This window comes from Dryobates pubescens, chromosome 10, assembly GCF_014839835.1.
Source record: "Dryobates pubescens isolate bDryPub1 chromosome 10, bDryPub1.pri, whole genome shotgun sequence".
Classification (NCBI taxonomy): Eukaryota; Metazoa; Chordata; class Aves; order Piciformes; family Picidae; genus Dryobates; species Dryobates pubescens.
Window position 1 is genome coordinate 2,184,597 of NC_071621.1, and position 24,003 is coordinate 2,208,599.

Consider the following 24,003-nt stretch of genomic DNA (forward strand, 5'->3'; position numbering starts at 1 on the left):
AATTATTGCTGTTACCTTCAGAAATTATGCTTAAATTGCAAGACTTTGGAGGCAGCGTCTGAGCCTATTAGCTGCCAGTGAAAACATCAACAGAAATTTAGTTTCACCCTTAATAACATGTATTAGAATTTTTTTTGGTTCTCTTGTATTCAGGTGTTTCCAAAATTTTGTGGTGCAAGTGCTAAAAGGAAAGAAGTTCTGAGAGAATTAAATATTTTTATTTCAAATGCCTTTCCTTGTCTAAAACAATCACTATAGATGTCTCGTGTGAGACGTCTTGGTTGTTTGGAAGTTTTTTTTGTGAATATAAGTTTTGATTTTTTTTTTGTTTGTTTGTATATGTTTTTTGTTCGGTTTTGTTGGTTTGTTTTGTAGTGGGGTTTTGTTTTAGGTTTTTTGTTTGTAATTTGAAATCACTATCAATAGCTACTGCTCTTGGAAACTGATTTTATACCTCTATGACAGAGTCCTGGATCTGGTAGTCCATTTCTATAAATTTATATGTAAATATGTGTTCATCCTATCAAATATAAAGTATCAGCATCAGTTTCCTATAGCAAGGAAAGTTTTTGCTGTGGAATTGTTATATGTGTTTTTGAGTTGAATAGTGTTTAAGTCCTTTATGGTTTTGGGTGAGAGGAATATAAATATTAATAAGTATTAATGTATACTACATGTAATGGTTAGCATATATTGTAGAATCATAGAATGCTAAGTTGGAAGGAGCTTTAGGGATCATGCAGTCCATTTCGGCAAAAGCACAGGCTAGACAAGATGGCCTAGCACCTTGTTCAGCTGAATCTTAAAAGTGTCCAATTTTGGATAATCCACTGCTTCTCAGAGATGATTATTCTAATGTCTGGTTGCACTTATTTTGAAAAATTTTGCTCATATCTAATCAGATATAGGTAATTTATACCCATTACTCCTTGTCTTTCCATGCAAATCCTTGTAAAAAGCAGGTCTCCATCTTCTTTGTAGCCAGCCTTCAAATACTGGAACACTGTGGTAAGGTCTCCACTAAGCCTTCTTTGCTCAAGGCTAGACAAACCCGGTTACCTCAGACTTTCTTCATATGGTAGGCTTCGTTTTCCTTTAATCATCTCTGTAGCCCTTCTCTGGATCCTAATGTTTGAATCTAGCCTGTCCAAATCTTTTTTGTATAGTGAAGATGAAAAGTGAATACAGGATTCCAGGTGTGGCTGACAGGCTCTGATTGGAGTGAAAGAATGAGTTCTTTATCTGTGCTGTTGATGCCCTCGCTGATGCAATCCAGCATTCTGTAGGGTTCTCTTTGCCACAGCAGCACACTGTTAACTCATATTGAACTTGTTTTCCACAAGGACCCAGAGGTCGCTTTCCACAAATCTGCTCCCCAGCTGGGTAGATCCCAGCCTGTGCTACACTCCTGGACTGTGTTTTCCCAGGTGCAACAACTTATGCTTGTCCTTGAACTGTCATCCTGTTCCTCACCCATGACACAGACCACTTGTCTATACGTTAACACATCAATTTATTTAGGAGGAAGTTGTGGGAAACCATATCAAGAGACTTGGAGAACTCCAGGCAGACAATGTCTAGCACTTGCACATCAGCCAAGCAGGTTGAAGATGATCAGATTTGTCAAGCATGATTTGCCCTTGGTCACATGCTTCCTTTGACTTCTGGTAGCCTCCAGGAGGATATGTTCCATCACTGCCCCAGGAACTGAAGTAAAACTGATTGGTCTATGATTTTCTGGGTTCTTTTATGCTCTTCTTCTGGATGGGGGTGACATTAGCATTCTTTCAGCCTTTTGTGATGTTTCTCAACAGCTCCTCAAAGATTATGAGGAGTAGCCTAGTAATGATATCAGCCAGCATTCTTAATATTCTTGGGCTGGTAAGATCTGGGCCCATCAATTTATTGGGGTCGAGCTCCTGTAATGGTTTGCATACCAACTCTTTCACTGATGGTGTGTCTGTGTTGGCGTCAATCTAGATTTTTGTTCCCAAGGCATACATATATATTTGTATGTGTATATATGTGTGTGTTTGTATATATATATATATGACTGGTGTTTCATTACAAATTAACAGCATTATGGTAAGAAATGTCTAAAAATTAAAAGTAGGAGCATGCAAGAAGGTGGTGTTACATATTTGTTATACTATGTAGGTCAAATCTGACTTTTGAGATTGTAGCATGCTTTTTTATCTTTTTGGTACTCTTATGTCAGACATAGAACAAAGAAAATAGATATGAACATGAATAACTTTGTATCTAATTTTGACCAACTGTTTTCTTACACTTGATTTGAACCAATAGAATACTATTACATTAGTTGGAATTTCTGAATTAAGTGGAGGCAAATTATGTTGTCATACAGATGCGTAGGCATACTTGGGAAAAATACTATATAGATGTCATATTGTAACAAAGAAAGATTATTCAGTGCAGCAAAACATTTAATGAATGTTGTTTCCTGTAGGAGTGCAAATATGATTAAAAAGAAAATTATGTTTATTTAGGGTAGAAAATACCCTGAAGCTAGTGCTTAAATGTGATATCCTTCCTGAAAGCATCAGTGTTTGGGTTGTGGTTTGGTTTGGAAGCATACATAGAAGCAGAAATACTTGGTTTGTGGTATAATATCTGACAAGCTTGTGGCTTCAGTTTTAATCTCTCTTACCTTATGTATCTTTGGCAACATATAGCTGACCATGGTACCTAAATTTTATAAAACATTTGTGGACCTTGTGGAAACAGCATGTGGATTTAATAGTTTTGATTTATTTTTTTAGTGGTGGTGGTTGTTTCTTTTTTTTTGTTAAAAGTTATATCAATATGAATGTGTCTGCTATTTTGAATTGATTGTTTTCTTTTGGCCACAGGCTGACTGAGTGGGCTGGACTTCACTGGAAGGAGCCATTTTGCTGGAAAAGTGGAGTAACTGTGGATGTCTCTTCACACTACTTGCTAGAAAGTGCTGTGTGTTGCCAGGATTAAGCTAACACTGAAGTCTGGGATGGGCATTAGGGGCAAGTGCTCCTTTGTTTCTTCTGACATTGGGATTTGTCTACAGCCAGGCAACTGAGGCACCTACCACATACCAGCTTTTGATTTTTTTTTTGGCTGCCTGAACAAAGTTACATTTTCCCTCATATTATCTCATTTTGACTACTTTTTAATTTTACTGATTTTCATTCTCCTTGACTGATTAATTTTCTTCTGGCTGTGAGAAAGAGAGCCCTGCTGATGTTGATTTAGATAATGTCGAAACCAATGGGACTCCTATGGCTGCCTTTGATCTTCACCCCAATGTGTGTCATGCTGAATTCTAACTTCCTCCTGTGGATAACTGCACTGGCTATAAGATTTACTCTCATCGATGGCCAAGCACAATACCCAGTTGTTACCACAAATTATGGCAAAATACGTGGTTTAAGAACACCTTTGCCTAATGAGATCCTTGGGCCAGTGGAGCAGTACCTGGGTGTTCCTTATGCCTCTCCTCCAACCGGAGAAAGGCGATTTCAGCCCCCAGAACCACCGTCATCTTGGACAGGTGTCCGCAATGCTACACAATTTGCTGCTGTCTGCCCACAGTACCTGGATGAGAGGTCATTGCTTAATGACATGCTGCCGGTCTGGTTTACAGCCAATCTGGATACTGTGGTGACATACGTTCAAGATCAAAATGAAGACTGTCTGTATTTGAATATCTATGTGCCCACAGAGGATGGTAAGTACTCTAAGAACCTCACTGCAATGCACCCACAAGTTTTGCACACATGTAGCAGCCAGTCTTTAAAGCATTTTGCTCAATTTCCTCCATATTTTATCTGTGGCTGTAAATCATGCCTCTGAACACACATTTTAAGTAATACTTTATAGATTGAGCATGCTGCATGTATTTTCATGTTTCAGTGTAATAACTGCAATTTCATTTGCAGGCAATAAGGTGTATAAGCCAGACAATTTTACAGTGAACTAAGCTGAGCACTGAGCATCAGTCACAAGAAACAGAAGGGGAAATAAAGATTTACCAGAAGTAACATATTTATTTTTTTTTATAGTACAAATATTGCCACATACTAATTTTTAAAGGAGAATTCCACCCCCTCCTCCCCCCCTTTTTTTATTTCTCCTATAAACCCTCTGAAGCTAGTGTTAACTCTGCTTGATTTTAATAGATAATAGAAAATTGGTTTAGTGTTTCTGTATGCAGTTTTTTCCCAGGATTTTTACCTATGAAACTTTTCAATCCAAGTTATTTTTCTTTAAAGTGAAGTGAACATGATTTTATTATGCAGTGGTGAACAAGTGGCATTAAACTTTCATCTCTTTTCTGCAACCCTTTCTCAAGAGGGCTACTTTAAAACTACCTTCTATAGACAAAAAGGATGAACACAATTGGTAACAGACAGCTCTTTGAATGTTTTCATGATCTCAGTCTTAAAAATTGTAGTGTTATGGCATGCTGAGTGTATTTTTTTTGTCATTCTGAATGGTATTGCTTCCTACAGGCACAAAAAGCTGTTTTTGTCAGGTGCCAAATGTGTTAAGTTTGTTCTATATCACAAGGAAATAAAAAATTGTACTGGCAATTATATTTAATATTCTGCTAAAAGCCGGTTCTTTCAGCTTCTTACAATGTAGTTACGAATGCATAACATGACAGATTTCTCCCAGATATGCAAATCCCTTCAATTTATCTGAGGGTTTAATTTGCATAACCTAGGCATTGTGATTTCTCAGTAACCATAGTCTAAATATGCAAATTTTGTACTTTGATTATTATAATCCTTCTGCCTTGGTTTGCTTCTTTACTCAGAATTTCTAAGCTATTTGCCAGCAATAAACATACCTCCTTCTTTTCCTGTTCTCATCAACTGAAGCAAAAACTTGAAAGCTAAAAATAAATGGGTAGGGTTTAGGAATACTGGAAGCTCTGCACACATAAATACTACCAAGCTGCTTAAAGAAAAGTGCTCTGAAGGAAAAAAACGTGTATTTAGGGCCTCTATGTGTGCATGCGTTTTGTCTGCATGACTGTAGATAAAGGAGCAGGTCATGCCATTCAGTTCTTTCCCTCTTCCAGTTTCATTGCCCTGCATTTCATTCCTTGGATAATGACATAGATAATTATTTCAGACTTTTTTTTTTTTGTTTTTAATGATCTGGATTTTATCCTGCAGCTTTTAATTAGTCACTAGGGTAAGCTGACCCTATGAAAGTATTTCAGCTTAAGATTGTATTTGTTCTCACTGGAGGAGTATCAGCTACACTAATTCAGTCCTTTTTTAAAGCTCAATGTTAATATATATTCTTCCAATCTAGTAATAGGAAGCTTTATCCATTAATTAAGGAGGACAGGAAATTAAATATGGAAAAATACACACAAATATTTAGGAAAAGAATATTTTAAATCAAATGGATAATAATAAAATGCTGTGTGCTCAATGACGAACAACTTATAAAAATTCTCATTGTGCATGTAATGCCTAATGTTATATTTAACATAGATAGGTCTGATAAATTTTATTTTACCTGTTGTAGCCAGTTTTGTCCGTTTAATTCCATGAAAGGTGTGTTTTACATTTCCTTCTGGGTTTAGATTTATTTATTTAAACCAAGTAGCGTGACAATGGAAATAAACCTTGTTTTGTATATCCCCTTCAAAATATGCAAAATATTTTGCATATTCAACCTATGCAAAATATATACCTATGCATATAGCTGAATAATGAGAGACAAAATCGGCAATGAGCCGAAGGCAAAACTGTTGCTGTACAAAATTACAAGCATTTTCAACAGGTTCCAGTGGGGAATAAGAAACTTAATAAATGGAGTCCATACAATTTGATAAACACATTATACTTCATTATATGAGTCTTAGTTGGCAAAAATAAGCTACATTATTATGGAGGCAGACTATGAAATTAGTTTTTGAAATAAGATCTCATAGTGAGTGACTTGGAGTTAAATTCCTATTTTCAGTTTTCTCAATTACAGATTTGTTTAAAAGAGTTTTGAAAATGTTTTGTGTTGTGAAGAAAAGGTGCATGAAATCATCCAAACCTAATTAATGTTCTGACTTAATCTGAATAATCTCATGCTATCTTTAAAAAAAAAAGAAACACAAAACCCTACAAACTTTGGTATAGGGAGTTGACAAACAGCTCTAATGAATTAAGTGAACTGTGGACACATGCAGTGCTATTAGTGAATAACTAATCAAAATGCAGCTTTTGGTGTGTGGTGTTTTGTTGTGTTGTTTTGTTGTTGTTGTTGTTGCTATTGTTTGGGTTTTATTGTTTGGTTTTGTGTGTTTGGGTTTTTTTGTGGTATTTTTTGTTTCTGTCTTTTGTGTTTTTTTCCCACTATATAGCATGACCTATTTCTTACTCCTTGCATGGTTTGATCAAAGGGAACCAAATTTTGGTCATGTACATGGAATAAGGAATTGAAGAATAACTGCACACATGTATTCATATGATTACAGAATTGCTTCATTGGAATTTTGCCAGTATGAACTAATGGAAATAGGAGTATAGTTCCTTTAATTGAGTAGGTAGTTATTTCTAATAAAAATCATTTGAAATGTTGCTGCTTCATGCACACTGAAATTAAAAATGGCATAAAATTTTATAATTCCTTAAATTAATTGGAACATCTAGGTAAAGAAGTTAAAATCCTCTTACACAGTTTACATATGTATTAACCATAGCCCTTCTTTTCATTCTGGATTTCTAATGTCAAACAGTGGCAGAATCCAATCCACATTTTCCATGTTAATTTTAACATTTTTATAAAGCAAAAAGTATCTTTCTTGTAACGTGGGATTTTTTGTTTTGTTCAGGGGTTTTGTTGTTTGGTTTGGTTTGCTTTGGTTGGTTGTGGGGTTTTGTTTGTTTGTTTTTCATTTTAGATGGAAATATTATCTACAATAGAAATCAAAGCACTTACTTTACAAAATATTTTTGCAGTTCTTTCCATGTGGTTTTTCTATTCTTTTGCTGGACAAATGATTTGTACTGGCACTTTCCTTAGAGTAAGTTGTGTTTCAGAGAATCTAGGGTAGCTGGAGAATTTCAGTGTTCATTTTCCTTTGGAAAGGAAAGAATTGAAACCACTACATTCACTCAAGATTTTTTTTTTTAACATAAGTAATAATGCATTCATTTTAAAGATACATAGTACAAGCAATAAAGATAAAATTTAACAAACTGGGTTTATTTTATACGTCAAACTTATGATCATAAGAAATTACTCTGAACTGAACTGAACCAAATATTTATAGTAAAATTATCACTTATCCCACTTGCTTTCTAAGCATTTGGCTTGATCATCAAAATAATTTCTGTGGGTATATATTGGCTTGACTGCCTTTCCAGTTGCTATTAACTGCAATTTTCCATGAGAATACTTGGATGTCGGTTTTAAGGAGGTCATCTAGGGAAATTATATTGAGGACAGTCTGTTTATTACAACTTCAGTCTGAATATGGGTTTATCTACAGTGGAACTGCTAGACTGAAGAGGACACAGACTGTTAATCTCTGTGCTTAATCCCTGGCCTTCATTTTTATCTGTGCATGCTGAAGAAGGTTGAGCATAACTGAGGAAAAAACAAAAAGCAAACAGAAAAGACCCTTAATTTGGCGTTCTTTCATGCTAAAGTTCAAAACTCTATTAGTCGAAAGGACAGGTAAAAAAAAAGACAAAAAATCTCCAGACAAGCTAACCAAAAACCCCAGTGAACAAAAGGAATAAATATTTTTTTGTTTGACTGTTAAGATTGTTTGTTTAATACCTGCTCTGATGAATCAAACCAGAAAAATAAAAATAAGATTAATTTTTTTGTCTTTGCATGATCACTAGTAAGTGTATATACTTTATGTATTTTGGTATACTGACAGAAAGTACATTTTACAGACCTTTTACAGAAATGGGTGGCTACTCAATGACTATATATTTGTGAGGGATCAGCTAATGGAAGTGTTCAGCATCTTCAGAGTTTTACTCCCTAAAAATGTGCTGTAAGCTCTTGTCTCATTTACATCATAATAAATACTGACAAAGTGACAAAAAAATGTGGCAGGCCTTGACACTTATTAAGGCTGAATGGGTAAATCATAATTTTTAATGAGATTAGGGAAACTGAAAATACTATCTGGGATTAGTGGTACGTTTAACTGTGAGTTACCAGGAAGAAAAATTCCTGGGTAACTGCAGGGGAAAAAAAACCACCACAACAAAACCACAAACCCAGGATTAAGTATCCAATATTTCTTGTCCATCAGTTTATAGTTTTGATTCCTCCTCAAAATCTTTATTATATGCTTTTTTCAGTCAATTATAAGATACAGGAACATAGATACTTCTGTTTTCAAAAGTATTTTTTTCAAGGAAATTATTTAAAAGTAGTTATATTGCTAAAGAATATTTAAAATCTTTTAAAAGACATATTTAGGCATGATATTCTAACAGATGTTTGAACATGATTGTTTCATATTATAAATAATGTTTTTCTAAAACAAAACAGAATCTTAGCAAATTTGTTTTCAGTTTCAAGATTGTCACAGGTTTTGGCAAATGGTTTATTTTACCCTCCATCCTTTCAGTTGCTTCTTTGTTTCCTTCAGAAAATTACATATTATTAAAATTATCTTTTAATTTGAAATGCATTTCAGTTTATACTGTGCAAAAATTGTACACAATAAGTTTTGTAAAATACTTCTATCACTTCCCAAAGTGAGAAGGCTTAATAGTAGAAAACAAAATTATCACTTAGGAATGATTATATATAATCCCAGTTGAATATAAACTTTTTAGCATCACATATAAAGTCACTATACAATGTGAAAGAGAAACTCCCCATTGTGTCAGAGCACCTCAAGTCAATTCTTTCACTGTTGAAGTCCAATGTATCCCCCCCTTCAAATACACAAATACTGCAGTACCTGTGAGAAGGAACAAGGCATATGTCTGAATATCCTGTGCCTGCCAGGATAAAGCTGTGGGTAATCCAGGCCCTTGTTTGACGTTCTTGCTTTTAAGAGCCACAAATACCTTCTGACACCAAAGAGCAGGATGCTAATCTCAATGAAATAAAGTTCTTAAATTCTTAGAGCTAAATTCAGCTTTAGTCACTGATTTCAGAATGCTGTCCTTCCCTTCAGGAGTTGTCCATTCCACAGGCACTTTACAGGATTGCACCCAAATGGCCTTTTCAGGACTTTATATGCAGTGAAGGCCAGTGAGAACGCTCAGCATTCAATTTGATGTTATCCAATCTGAACAGGATTTTTGGCACAGTCTCTCAGAGTCTCATCATTGCTGATATTGAAAAAGCTGTTAGAATGTGAGGAATATTCTTTAAAACATGATGAATCAATGTTCCTTCTGCAAAGACAAATTCATGTTATTGTCCTTTTAGTCAACAGACAGTTCCTTTGGAGTTGTAGAGGCTGTGCCATTTGGTTCAGTGACACAAAAGAAGTAGTCTTTAGTCATGTGGGTCACAAGGCAGATAAGATAGGAAAATTGACTTAATTCAGCCCATTGACTTCTAGTTGTCTCTTCAGGGCACTTTGGGACTTCCTTTTTTTGTTTTATTTGGGTTTTTTTGTTTGTTTGTTTTCTTAATGTAGCTTTTCTCTGCACAAGCAAACTTGTCTGCATGTGCTTTTCACCATGTGTCTTGAATTCTCACAAAACACAAATCAACATGATACCTACTAACACTATGGCAGTGCCTCTGTTCTAGAGCAGTACTTGTGGGTCCTCATCAGAACTCTGAGTAGTGAATAGTGTGAATATGCTTGGATCTTATCAGTGTCATGGTTATACCAGTTGTGTGAGCTTTGATTTTCTATTAAGGCTTTGTGATCTCATTGATCTTCAGGTGTGGTGTTTTGTTGTTGTTGGGGTTTTTTGTTTTGTTTTGTGTATGTGTGTGTGTGGGGGGGAGGGGTTTGGTTTTTTTCCACATAGGTCAGAAAGTTTTGAAAGTTATTTGTATCTTTTCATTCAACTTTTGTTTAGTTTCCCTTACTTGGCACACTAATAGCATCTTTGGACAAAACTGCCACTTGATGAGTAGTTCAATACGCAAAGATCATAAATCTGTGGAACTACTTAAAGCAATTGTCTCCACATAAATGTGATAGTCCTAGGTAGCGTGTGATCCAATCAGATTTGAAGTTCTGTTGTAAAAATGTTGAGGTACTTAAAAAATAAATTAGCACAAATTAGAAATTAAGCAAATTAATTAGAATTTGACCAAATTAATGATAACAGAAACAAAGATAAAAATTCCTTCTAAACAGAACTGTTTTGCACAATATATTGGTTTGTCATATTTTTTAAAGTGAAAGAATATCTCCAGCATTCAAGTCTTTATGCCAGTGCTTCTTGCTTATGATTCCAGATGAAATTCTCAAAATGGCATGTAATCAATTATGCATGCTGCAGCAGGAAAGTTATGATGTAGTTGCCATCACAGAGATGTGCTGGGTCGACTCACATGACTGGAGCGCTGCAATTGATGGCTACAGGCTTTTCAGAAGAGACAGGCAGGGAAGAAGGGGTGGAGGGGTGGCCCTGTACATCAGGGAGGCACTAGATGCCATTGACCTGGAGATCAGGGATCATCACGTTGAGTGCCTGTGAGTGAGAATTAGAGGGGAGGTCAACAGGGCTGACATCCTGGTTGGAATCTGTTATAGACCACCCAACCAGGAGGAAGACGTTGATGAAGCATTCTATAGGCAGCTTAAGGCTGTCTCAAGATCGCCTGACCTTGTTCTCATGGGTGACTTCAACCTGCCTGACATCTGCTGGGATCTCAACACAGCAGAGAGGAAGCAGTCTAGGAGGTTCTTAGAGTGCATGGAGGACAGCTTCTTATCCCAGGTGCTGAGTGAGCCTACCAGGGGTAAGGCTATGCTTGACCTCCTCTTCACCAGTAGGGAAGGGCTGGTGGGTGATGTGGTGGTCAGAGGCTGTTTAGGGGCCAGTGACCATGAGATAATTGAATTTTCAGTATTTGGTCAAGCTAAGAGGGGCAGCAAGAAGACCTCCACTCTGGGCTTCCGGAGGGCGGACTTCAGACTACTCAAGGAACTAACTCAGAAGGTTTCTTGGGAAACAGCCCTTAGAAACAAGGGGGTCCAGGAGAGCTGGGACTACTTCAAGGAGGAACTCTTGAAGGTGCAGGAACAGGCTGTGCCAATGTGCTGGAAGATGAGCCGCCGGGGCAGACGGCCAGCCTGGATGGGTGATGAACTTCTAAAAGAACTAAGGGAAAAAAAGAGGGTGTATCATCTTTGGAAGAAAGGGGAGGCAACCCATGAAAAGTTTAAGGATGTTGCTAGGTCTTGTAGGAAGAAAATGAGGGTGGCAAAAGCACATTTGGAGCTTAGACTGGCCTCTGCTGTGAAGGACAACAAAAAGTCCTTCTATAAATACATTAATAGCAAGAGGAAGGGCAAGGGCAACCTCCACTCCTTGGTGGACATGGAGGGGAACGCTGTAGCAAAGGATGAGGAGAAGGCAGAGTTAATTAACAACTTCTTTGCCTCAATTTTTTCCAGCAGGACAGAATGTCTTCCAGACAGCTGGCCTGCAGAGCTGGCAGAAGGAGTCAGGGAGCAGCATAGTCTTCCTCTGTTCCAGAATGGGGTAGTTGGTGATCTGCTTAGCCACTTGGGTCCCCACAAGTCCATGAGACCAGATGGAATCCATCCCAGGGTGCTGAGAGAGCTGGCAGATGAGTCCTGTGAGCAGTCCTGGCTCACTGGAGACATCCCAGAGGACTGGAAGCTGGCCAGCGTGGTGCCCATCCACAAGAAGGGCCAGCTGGATGAGCCAGGGAATTATAGACCTGTCAGCCTGACCTCAGTGCCAGGCAAGATTATGGAACAGGTCATCTTGAGTGCAGTCACACAGCACTTAGAGGATGGCCAAGGAATCAGGCCCAGCCAGCATGGATTTAGGAAGGGCAGGTCCTGCCTGACCAACCTGATCACCTTCTATGATCAGGTGACCTGCCTGGTGGATGTGGGGAGGCTGTGGATGTAGTCTACCTGGGCCTTAGCAAGGCCTTTGACACTGTCCCCCATTGCAGACTCCTGGCCAAGCTGTGAGCCCATGGCTTGGATGGGAGCACACTTTGTTGGGTTAGGAACTGGCTGGAGGGCCGAGCCCAGAGAGTGGTGGTGAATGGTACCACATCCAGTTGGCAGCCAGTCACTAGTGGTGTGCCCCAGGGATCAGTGCTGGGCCCCATGCTCTTTAGCATCTTTATTGATGATCTGGATGAGAGCATTGAGTCCATCATCAGTAAATTTGTGGACAACACCAAGCTGGGGGCGGGAGTTGATCTGCTGGAGGGTAGAGAGGCTCTGCAGAGGGACCTCGACAGGCTGGACAGATGGGCAGAGTCCAACGGCATGAGATTTAAGACATCCTAGTGCCAGGTTCTGCACATTGACCACAGCAACCCCATGCAGAGCTACAGGCTGGGGTCAGAGTGGCTGGAGAGAAGGTGGAGAGGGACCTGGGGGTGCTGGTTGATGGTAAGCTGAACATGAGCCTGCAGAGTACCCAGGAAGCCAAGAGGGCCAATGGCATCCTGGCCTGCATCAGGAACAGTGGGGCTAGCATGAGCAAGGAGGTCATTTTGCCCCTGTACACTGCAAAAAGAAATAATTATTGTAAGACTGTTAAAATGAGTGAATGCTTATAGCTATCTGGTGCTGATATATTAAAAATCCATTCCAGAAATGTTATAATAAAAGGAAAATTTGTCTTTTACAGTTCTTGCTGTAGGCAAACTTATAGTGAAGAAGGAATTTGCTTGCAATCCTAAACCAATTCCTACACTGTTTTTAGGGAGTTTTAGTCTTAAATATAATTTCTGGTGCCTTGTTCCAAAATGCTTGTTATTGCTGAGTTGGTGTTAAATGGATTTTCAATTGACAGGGTGTGACATATACAATCTAATGGAGAGAAATTACTTTGTGCTGACTCAAATGACTATCCAGTTAATCACTGGTAATATTTACAAGCCGTTGTATCTGGAGAACATGGATACATTGTCTGATTTATTAAATATGCAGTAGAGCAAATGAAAATCTAATCCAAATATATATACATTTAATCCTCTTACAAATAAATTAACATTGTTACCATTCATGTGCTATATTTACTGTGTGTGAAATTGGTGTCTAAGGTGTGTCCTTGGAAATTGGATCAAATCTGATGTTTACTATGATGATGTGTAAAACTATCCATGTGAAATAATTCCTTTGCTTTGTCACTAGCAATTACCTCAAAACATATTTAAAGTTAAAGAAAATGACATAACCATCATACAGAAAAGAGCAGCTTAGTATGACAGTCTATCAGTGGGAATATTTTGATGGAAACAGATTGAAGAAAGGACTTAATACAAATAAAAGGAGCAGCATGAACTTAAAAAAAAAAAAAAAAAGGGAAGTTTCTAATAATCATGCAGGATGGTTTATTCTTTATTTTCATTATCAAGGGATTATCTATAATGCTTTCTGTCTGATTCCCAGAACTAAACCAGAGTAGATGGATTGAACCGCTGCATTTTTATTTGGAACTGTAGCCATTTTCACAATTAAACCTCTGAGGGATGTTCAAGCCATATTTCTTTTCCTTTTACCCAGTTTCACTGTTCCTTGCAACCACTTGTTGTTACTGAATTTACCAACATAGTTTTGCTCCTGTTGTAAGCAAATACCTTTCCTCAGTTTAGAAGTGAATATAATAAAATAGATGCTGTGAAAGATCACCATTGTGTAACTCTTGTCTTACTTAAGTTCAACCAGTCATTTTTGGTTTTTAGAGTATTTGAAAGTGAGGCCTGTAATACCTAAGATAATTTTCTGTCATTCTTAAATGAATGAAGTTATTAGTAAGCTTAGAACACACTAGCATATCTCTTGTATTGCAAATACTATTAAATTAATGGTTTATGCTATCTGTGAGTGCTGCTTCCAGATGTGTTATTTCGTAATATTGTACCAAAATTCTAAATGTGTGCTGCTTTAACATGCATGTCTTGTGTATCTAACCCATTAAATCAAGATGGCTTAATCTTGGGATTTAACTGGATTTTTTGGAAATGCAAATGAATAGCTTTTGAATTTGCTTGTCTATATTAGTTTTCTTCCCACTTTACCTCAACAGAAATGATAACATAGTTATTTTTGCATCATAAATGGAAGTTTAAAGGATATTTTTCTTCATTAATATGTTATTTTACTAAAAGTAACCTTTCTTTTTCTTTTTTTTTTTTCTATTTTGTGACTTTCTTATTTCTTTTGCAAGTAATAGTTGGAATCACAAACACCTCATAACTTAATTCCCAATTTCTTCATGTCTTATACAGACTTATTATAAATTTCTTGTTTAATTGGAGATGTGACACAAAATTGCCTTTTTTTTTCCTTTTTTTTTTTTTGGTAGAAAATTATCCAACCAAAAAAATTGTATGGCTTAGGTACATTGGGACTGAAGTGGTCTAAGGGCATTTCTAACAGAGAGATGTGAGATAGACTATCTGCTGCCTTTGTGCCTTGGTGGTCCATTGTGAAAATTAGGATCATATTGATTGTTATGATTGGAGTTAGAAACAACTGTCAGAAGAAAGTGTCACTAGGTGATAAAAGTTACTTTCTATATACTTACAACCTAAAAGAATTCATTATTGCTTTTCTTTGTGCGTAGATTTTTCTACTTTTCTCACTCACCTCTGTGACCCATTTACTGGCAGCACTTTGCATATCAATGCATTGCATTGTAATGTCTAAGCGAAACTATGGAAGGTCCAAAGTGCAACAGATGTAAGAACCATTTTACTGTGGTGATTTTAAGGTATTCAATAAAGAGGTTTAAAACTAGGATATCTAAAAGATGTTCTGACTTATTTAATGATAGAATAGTGATGTCTTGCTATCAAATTTACATTTATGTTTTACTCTCAGTCTTCACGAAGTAGAGGAAGAAATTACATGAGAGAATTTTTAGAATAGAATAGAATACAATAGAATACAATAGAATAGAATAGAATAAACCAGGTTGGAAGAGACCTTCGAGATCATCATGTCCAACCTATCATCCAACACCACCCAATCAACTAAACCATGGAACCAAGCATCCTGTCAAGCCTCGCCCTGAACACCCCCAGCGACGGTGACCCCACCACCTCCTCTGGCAGCCCATTCCAATGGGCAATCACTCTCTCTGTGTAAAACTTCCTCCTAACCTCCAGCCTAAACCTCCCCTGGCACAGCCTGAGACTGTGTCCTCTTGTTCTGGTACTGGTTGCCTGGGAGAAGAGACCAACCTCTGCCTCACTACAACCCCCCTTCAGGTAGTTGTAGAGAGCAATAAAGTCACCCCTGAGTCTCCTCCTCTCCAGGCTTTCCAAAAGATAAAAGACATACCAGGAGATAAAAGACATATGCCAGAAGAGGATCCTAAGGCTTTCAAATACTGGAAGATGGGAAATACTTTGTGACTGGGTGAGATGTAAAATCTGCCAGTGTACTGTATTTAAACTCCGAAGGGATCGGATAAATTACTGATGAATGTAAAAAAGCTATTACTGTTAGGATGCATAGGTACTAGGTTTCTTTCATAAAGCTTACCAAAAGCATGCAGTCAGAAAAGGATTTGGAAGAGAGTATGATGTTTGCAGATGCAACATAATGACTTGGAATGTTTCTGTGAGGCCTTTCTTTTCTTCATTATCCCTTAACTAATACCAAAATTACTCCCGAGTACAATATCAAGTGCTTGCTCTAGCAGATCTGTCAGCTGGTACCTAGTTGGCATAAGCCTTGTGGATGATTCTGAAATGAATGCTTTTCATGAAGCATAAACACTTTCCTCAGACTAGACCTCCTGATAGAAGGTTATGGTGAGGTGGTGTCTCATCCCTCAAGTATCAGGTGACAGGACAAGAGAAAATGGCCTGAAATAGTGCCAGGATAGGTTTAGATTGAATATTTTAAAAATTTCCTTACAGGAAGTGGTCAGGCATTGTTATAGGTTACCCAGGGAGGTGCTGGAGTCATTGTCCCTGGAGGTGTTCAAGAAATGTATGGACATGGCACTTCAGGACATGCTTTATTGGCCATGGTGGTGTTAGATCAGCAGTTGAACTCAATGATCTTAGAAGTCTTTTCCAGCCATTGGAATATGTTCTTGTATGCTGGGTCCAGCACTCTGGTACCACCAAATGAATTCTTTGTGCACAGAACTTTAGTGCCCTTTTCAATTAGTGTAGACCAAGACCCTCACCTATGCTGACTCTTGAGTTGTGGCTGTTGAACAATGCTTGCAAGGAGCAATCAACTACTTCTATTTTCAGAACTTAAATCTTTTAAGATGTTTTGCTTGCAGCCCATGTTGTGTAGAACTAGAAAATGTTTTTTTACCTAATCCAAGAGGTGCTAGAAAATACCACACCTTTTGGTGGTTCCCATTTCCTTAATACAGCATTTGGTTCTGTATTCTCTAGCTTGTTTTTTCTGATCAGTGACCTATAGCCTTGTCTATAACCTTGATTTGATTTCAAAGTCTAAATGATTCCATGGTAGGCGTGTTCCCTCTTTGCTGGCAGGTGTGTTGCTCTATTTTCCCCACAACTAAGAAAGAATAAAGAGGTCAGACATTGTTGGGCTGTTGCAGTAGGAGAGATAGCTACATGAGCTGACTATATGCACATTCTTAGTCTATTATAAATGCAATGAATTTTAACCTAGATGTAAATAACATTAATGAAGGATGCTTAAGATAATGCATGTTGTCCAGTATTTACTGTGAGTTTAAGGTACACGTACTATGAACATTTACAGTTTATCTAATGTGTTTTAATGGTAATGTTTCACATCCTGGAAATTTAAATGTGCCAGCTCTAGTAAACAAAATGACATATGAATATGCAATTTGTAATTTTATCCTAGTTGTATCTGAGGGTAAAGGGAACTTCAGATGAAGCAGAATAAAATAGCAACAGCTATCCACCTTGTATGTTCATCAGCATAAAGAAAAGGGTGATTGCTCCCATTCCTACATGACATACCAATCAAGTGAATTAGCAAAATTTTATGTTTCCTTATCAATAATAGGAATTCTGGAAAACATAGATTCTATTTATGATTCGCTATGGTCTTTGTGAAAATGTTGAGATCAGCATTTCTTAGTAATTTTTTATCAACACAAAGAATTACATACTTGTGCAGTCCTGATGCTGCTCCTATGTAGCCTGAAGTTTATAAAGAAATAGATTTGAGAGCCTAATGTATTGTTTGTGGAAAAAATAAGTTGGCTCGAGTATAACCAAGAATTGTGAATTTTTCATGAACGATGACAAAGCACTAACCTGTTTGCTTGGTAAGTGCTTTGTCAATTGCTTTCATATTTACTGATATTTCCTGCAAAATTAACTGTATTTGCCGGTAATTTACAGTACACTTCAGTACTTTTTACTGTGCAGTACAGAGGCATAGAAAAGCTCTCAGGTAAGAGAGCTAAGGATAAACTATATTTTTGCTGAACAGTTACACTTCATCGGTGAAGTTGTTTGCCACAGAAATAAGCAAGAAAAAGAAAGTGTTCCTTTATTCTCTAAAGAGGGCTCTGAGTATTCAAGCTTTAAGGAAATTTCTTTAAGGAATCTGATAGAACTCTCAATTCTCCTTTGAAAGGAAAACATCTACTGGAGCACAGCCATTACAATTTTAGAAAGGACTTGTATGCTATGCTGGATTAATAGTATCACAGTATCACTAAGGTTGGAAGAAACCTCGAGGATCATCGAGTCCAACCTGTCACCACAGACCTCATGACTAGACCATGGCACCAAGTGCCACGTCCAATCTCCTCTTGAACATCTCCAGGGATGGTGACTCCACCACCTCCCTGGGCAGCCCATTCCAATGACGAACGACTTGCTCGGTGAAGAACTTTCTCCTCGCCTCAAGCCTAAACCTCCCCTGGTGCAGCTTGAGAATGTCCCTTTATTCTGGTGCTGGTTGCCTGGGAGAAGAGACCAAACCCTTCCTGGCTACAATCACCCTTCAGGTAGTTGCAGAGGGCAATGAGGTCACCCCTGAGCCTTCTCCAGGCTAAACAATCCCAGCTCACTCAGCCTCTCCTCATAGGACTTGTGCTCAAGGCCTCTCCCCAGCCTTGTTGCCCTTCTCTGGACATGTTCAAGTGTCTCGATGTCCTTCTTAAACTGAGGGGCCCAGAACTGGACACAGTACTCAAGGTGTGGCCTAACCAATGCAGAGTACAGGGGCACAATGACTTCCCTGCTCCTGCTGGCCACACTATTCCTAATGCAGTCCAGGATGCCATTGGCCCTCTTGGCCACCTGGGCACACTGCTGCCTCATGTTTAGGTGGCTGGGGACTGCATTGGCCAGTTTCCAGTCATCTGGGACCTCTCCAGTGAGCCAGGACTGGAGGAAAATGATGGAGAGTGGTTTGGCCAGTTCATCTGCCAGCTCTGTCAGCACCCTAGTGTAGATTCCATCCTGTCCCGTGGACTTGTGAGTGTCCAAGTAGCTCAGCAGGTCCCGAACTAATTCCTCATGGATTTCTGGGGCATCACACTTCTCCCTGATCCCATTGCCCAGCTCAGGAGGCCACTTCTCCTGAGCTCCTGCCTTGCTGTTAAAAATTGAGGCAAAAAAGGTGTTCAGGACCTCAGCTTTTTCTTCGTCTTCAGTCACAGCATTCCCCTCCAGGTCCAATAAGGAGTGGAGGTTCTTCTTGCCCTTCTTTTTAGTGTTAATATATTTGTAAAAATGCTTTTTATTTTCTTTCACAGAGGTGGCCAGCTTAAGTTCCAACTGGGCCTTTGCCTCTATAATTTTTTTACGACATAATCTAACCACTTCCTTGAACATACCTCGAGAAGCCTTCCCCTCCTTCCAGAGGTGATACAGCCTCTTTTTTCCCCTTCAATCCTCCAGGAGCTGCTTGCTCATCCAGGCCGGTCGCCTTCCCTGCCGGCTCATCTTTCGGCACATGGGAACTGCCAGTTCCTGTGCGTTGTAGAGCTCCTGTTTGAAGTAGGTCCAACTCTCCTGGACCCCTTGGTTCATGAGGGTTGGTACCCAGGGAACTTTACAAATAAGTTTCTTAAACAGGCTGAAGTTTGCCCTCCGGAAGTCCAAGGTGAAGGTTCTGTTGGTGCTCGTCCCTATCTCCCTATCTCCCCCTATCTCCCCCATATTGAAAACTTCGCTATCTCATGGTCACTGCACCCTAGGCAGCCTCCCACGGTCACATCTCCCACCAGCCCTTCCCTATTGGAGAACAGCAGGTCAAGCAGAGCCTGCCCCCTGGTAGGCTCACTTAACAGCTGTGTCAGGAAGCTGTCCTCCATTTGCTCCAGGAATCTTCTGGACTGCCTCCTCTCTGCTGAATTAATTTCCCAGCAGATATCTGGCAGGTTGAAGTCCCCCACGAGGACAAGATCTGATGATCTTGAGACAGCCTCCAGTTGTTTGTAGAATAATTCATCAGCCTCCTCATCCTGGTTGTGTGGTCTATAACAGACTCCAACCAGGGTGTCAGATTTTTTGGGCTGCCCTCTGATTTTAATCCACAGGCTCTCAATTCCCTCATCTTCCACCTCATGTTCTGCGGCAGAAAGTGACTCCCTAATATACAAAGCCATCCCTCCTCCTCTTCTCCCTTGCCTATCCCTCCTAAAGAGCCTGTAACCCCACCAGTGTAGCACTCCAATCGTGCCTGTTGTCCCACCATGTTTCTGAGATGGCGACTATATCATAGTTGCCTTGGTGGACCAGGACCTCCAGCTCCTCTTGCTTATTGCCCAGGCTGCGTACATTGGTGTACATGCACTGCAGCTGGGCTCCCGACCTCTCAATTGACCCTGCCTTGTGCCCTACTCTTTCCTCTGCAGAGGGACCAATTTCCTCACCCACCCCCTTCAGACCTAGTTTAAAGCCCTCCTAATGAGCCCTGCCAACTCTAGTGCTAGGACTCTCTTACCCCTTCTAGATAAATGCACCCCATCAGGACCCAGCAGGTCGGGTGCAGTAAAAATTGCATCAGGATCAAAGAAACCAAAGTTCCTCCGCTGGCACCATCCCCTGAGCCAATTGTTGATGGTATGGGTTCTCCCATTCCTCTCAGTGTACTCCCCTGCCACTGAGGGAACTGAGCAGAACACCACTTGAGCTCCTGCCCCATCAATCAATTGTCCCAGGGCCTTGAACTCCTTCTTAATCGCTCCTCACTCCCAGCCTGTATTACCAGCAGAGGGTAATAGTCAGAGGGATGGATCAGCTTTGGGATTCTCCTTGCGATGTCCGTTACCCGCGTCCTGGGTAGGGAGCAGACCTTCCTGTGGGATGGGTTGGAATGACCTATTGGTCCCTCAGTACCCCCCAGGAGAGAGTCCCCAACAACTATAACCCTTCTCCTTTTCTTTGTGGAGCTGGTCATTATAGCTGGTGGGGACCACTTGGCCTTGGTCTCCCCTCTGGATGGCTGCTCCTCAGCCCTCTCATCCCCACCGCCCTCAGCCTGCAGGGCCTCATACTTATTATGCAAGGGCAGAGGAGGAGGAGGAGAGGGCTGGGGTGGATTTCTCTTGCCACCCTTGGCAGGGACCTGTATCCATCCCTCTCCGTTTCCAGGGACCCTTCCCTCAGCAGGGGAGATCTGCAGAGCCTTCTCCCACAAATCTAACTCCCTTTCTTGTCTAAAACAAGGGAAATAATTTTTGATTTGCATTTTGTTTACAGCTTTGCTACCAAGGGGCACCTACTGGAAGCCTGGGGAAAGACTGTTACGAAGGGCTTGTAGTGATAGAATGAGGGGCAATGGTTTTAAACCTAGATTTAGGTTGGACATAAGGTAGAAGTTCTTTACAATAAGAGTAGTAAAACACTGGAACAAGCTGCCCAGGGATGTGGTTGAGGCCCCATCCCTGGTGTGGCAGATTGGGATGGGTGCCCCCTGCTGCTGTCACATATGATACACCTCCAGTGTCCTGAGGGTCCAGCCCAGTGGGTGGACACATGAAATAGAGTATTTCATTTCCATAATGTCCTGCTCCCTATAAATATATCGGCGTGGTCTCACACTTCCTCTTTCTTCTCTTGCTGTTCCTGTGGGAGATGCTCCCTATCTGGTAATGGAAAGGGAGTTATCTCAAGGCCTCTTGGGCCTGGCTAGGCCTAATGCCAGGATGAGAAGGGGGAAGAGCAATCTCAGATCTGGCCAGATGAGATTAGCCTAACAGTGGAGGTGGGGAGGAATAAAGAGACCTGGGGGTTTTGGGTGTACCCTCAGGTGGGGAGAAGGGGAGTGCTGGGAGGCTTCTGGTTATATTTTGGGATCTTTTTTGTTGCTGTGCTTGTAGCTCTCTGTAAAACATTCACTGCTTTTCCATTTAAACTTTCTGTCACTTCTGCAATCCATTTGTTTGAGTCTCAGGTTTTTTCTGCCTCAGTGGGAGGTAAGGGAGGATTTGCCTTTAAATTCCCACACCTGGAGACATTCAAGATCATTCTTGATATGGCCCTGGGCAGTCTGATCAAGTCAGACATGTCCCTGCTCACTGCAGGGGCATTGGATAGATGACCTTTGGGCATCCTTTCTAACCCAATAGATCTGTAAATTTACTTCAGTTGTATATTACAATGATAGCCATTATTATACCTCTGTATTGTTTCCTTAAATTGTAACAGAGTCCATTTTTAATGCTGCAATAAAAAGGATGTGTTTCTCATGCATTTTTTTTCTCCTATGTGAACATCAATATTTGATAGCACCTGATTCCAGGGAAATATTTAAAACAGATGCCATTAAAAAAAAAAAGGATATGTTTGATAATTGGAGATTTTAAATGTCTTCATTTTGTTTAAAGAGACTAATCACCATATGGATCTTTTATATATATACATATATATATGTAAAACAGTCCTTAGAAATACAAGATGCTTCAGAAAATTAGTATAGTACAGATTAAGTTTTCCTACTAGAGGAAAACCCATGAGATAATGTTAACCTTGTAAAATACAATACTGTTTTGAACGTTTCTATGCTTGACCTAAGCTAACCCCAAATAAAACTATGTATCTACAGTATGCAGTGTGCAGTGCTGTGTGGGGAACATAATGAATTGCTCCACCTAAACTAACTGTTCTTGCCACTTGTCAGAGTTAATTATCTTAAGTGGGAAGAATATAAGTTTTTCTGCTTCTAGTTGCCAGAAACCTGTTTGGTGCTAGCTTTGGGATCTCTGTACACTGCGACTTCACACATTCAGTCCCTTTGGGACTCATTAAAAGCATTTAAATTTTCCCCATATTTGAAACTTCTGTGTGTTGCCCAGTATATATGTTTATTACTGTAACTTACTTTATTTTACAAATAACTTACTCTTCTGAAAGCATTCCAAAGCTTTTTCAGTTTTCTGTCTAGTCAAAGCTTTACTACTACATGTTGTCATCTGTTGGGTTGCCTATTTTTCTTGAAGTAATAGACTAGACAGTAGCAACTGTGTTTACAAGATAATTTCTTTATTTTACAAATAACTTACTCTTCTGAAAGCACTCCAAAGTTTTTTCAGTTTTCTGTCTAGTCAAAGCTTTACAGCTACGTGTTGCTGATTTTTCTTGAAGTAATGTACCAAACAGTAGCAATTGTGTTTACAAGAGAATTGTGGATACACATTTTAGAACTAAACTACTTAGTGAGTGCTCATAAATCCTGCCTGTCAGTAATGGCAAATTTGCTTCCTGGAGAGACTTCCTCTCTCTGGTGCTCACTGAGCCTCAGTTTGATATTTTTTTTTCAGGGTCCTAAATTACATTTTGAAAATCAAAATTTGTATAGCCTCTAGGCATATGTGACAAATACAGCTTAGCCCTCTGCTCCCTAGTCTCTTCTATTTTTCTAATATTGCACAATTACTGTCTATGTCTGTAATTTCACTGATTTCAGACAATGCCTACTAATTTGACAGTAGTAGGTAGTATATGGAAAGTGAGCAGAATTCTTACTTTGAGTTTAACAAGGGGTTAAATCATCTGCAAAAAGACAGTAATTTGTAGGTTTGTAGGAAAACCACCAAAAACCAAGGGTGGTAAATTTGGAGTCCAGTTTAGGAGCTACTCCTAGTCACCATATTTGTTACACTAGCCACAAACTTGAGATACCAAACATAATTTAATTGACTGGGAATTGATATTTGTCACAGGATCTACAAGATGTAATGATATGCAATTTACCTTTTCTAAGCAAATTTAAACCTCAAATTTGTATTTTGGTCAGAAGATGTATAGCTGTTTGTGATGCTTTAAAAAAATAATGAAAGTGTAATTATGTATACTCTGGTTTATTATTTTAATTAATCTATTTCTTTACTGATATTCTTCACTTTTCATTCATATTTTGCAGATTTCTAGTTCATTTGAGTAGTTTGTGTATTCCTGTGGAGCTTCCTGACTTTGTTTGACTCTGATGCCTTTGAACATAGTATAAAGCATAAAAAGTATAAAATATTTCACTCTGACCATTTATTCTTGTTTGCTCAAATGGTTACATTTCTTGTTCCTGTAGTATTTCTTATAGTTTATTGTTTTCCTGATCAATTCCTACACCTTCAGGTGACACAACTACTTTATACAGTGTTGGACCTCACCATGTTATTCAATTGTGTGTGCCACATTATGGACTTCAATTATGTTTTTCATATTGTCGAAAGTAAACTTGACAGCAGCATTTGGCCCATAGGTGTGCCACTGCTTCCAGAATGAATGCCCAACAGGCCAGCATTGAAGCTAGTGTCTTACAGTGTGGTCTGAGGCAACTAGGCAATAGAGGAAGGTAGTCAAGAAAAACAAGCATTTCTTTCTTTGTGCACCACATCAGGGAGCAATAAAAGTCTCATCGGAAGTTTCACACAAGTGCAATTCATTTTTTTA

The 24,003-nt window shown here is 39.2% G+C and overlaps 1 protein-coding gene across 2 annotated transcripts in view; it reads left to right on the plus strand.

Annotated features, from left to right (window-relative positions):
* The window catches only part of NLGN4X (neuroligin 4 X-linked), a 175,168-nt gene that overhangs the window by 15,958 nt on the left and 135,207 nt on the right, over positions 1–24,003 (plus strand). For both annotated transcript variants that reach the window (XM_009904350.2, XM_009904351.2), the window contains exon 2: positions 2,874–3,724. In XM_009904350.2, coding sequence (XP_009902652.1) covers positions 3,253–3,724 — 472 coding nt within the window. In that variant the 5' untranslated portion in view covers positions 2,874–3,252. The remainder of the gene's footprint in view (positions 1–2,873; positions 3,725–24,003) is intronic.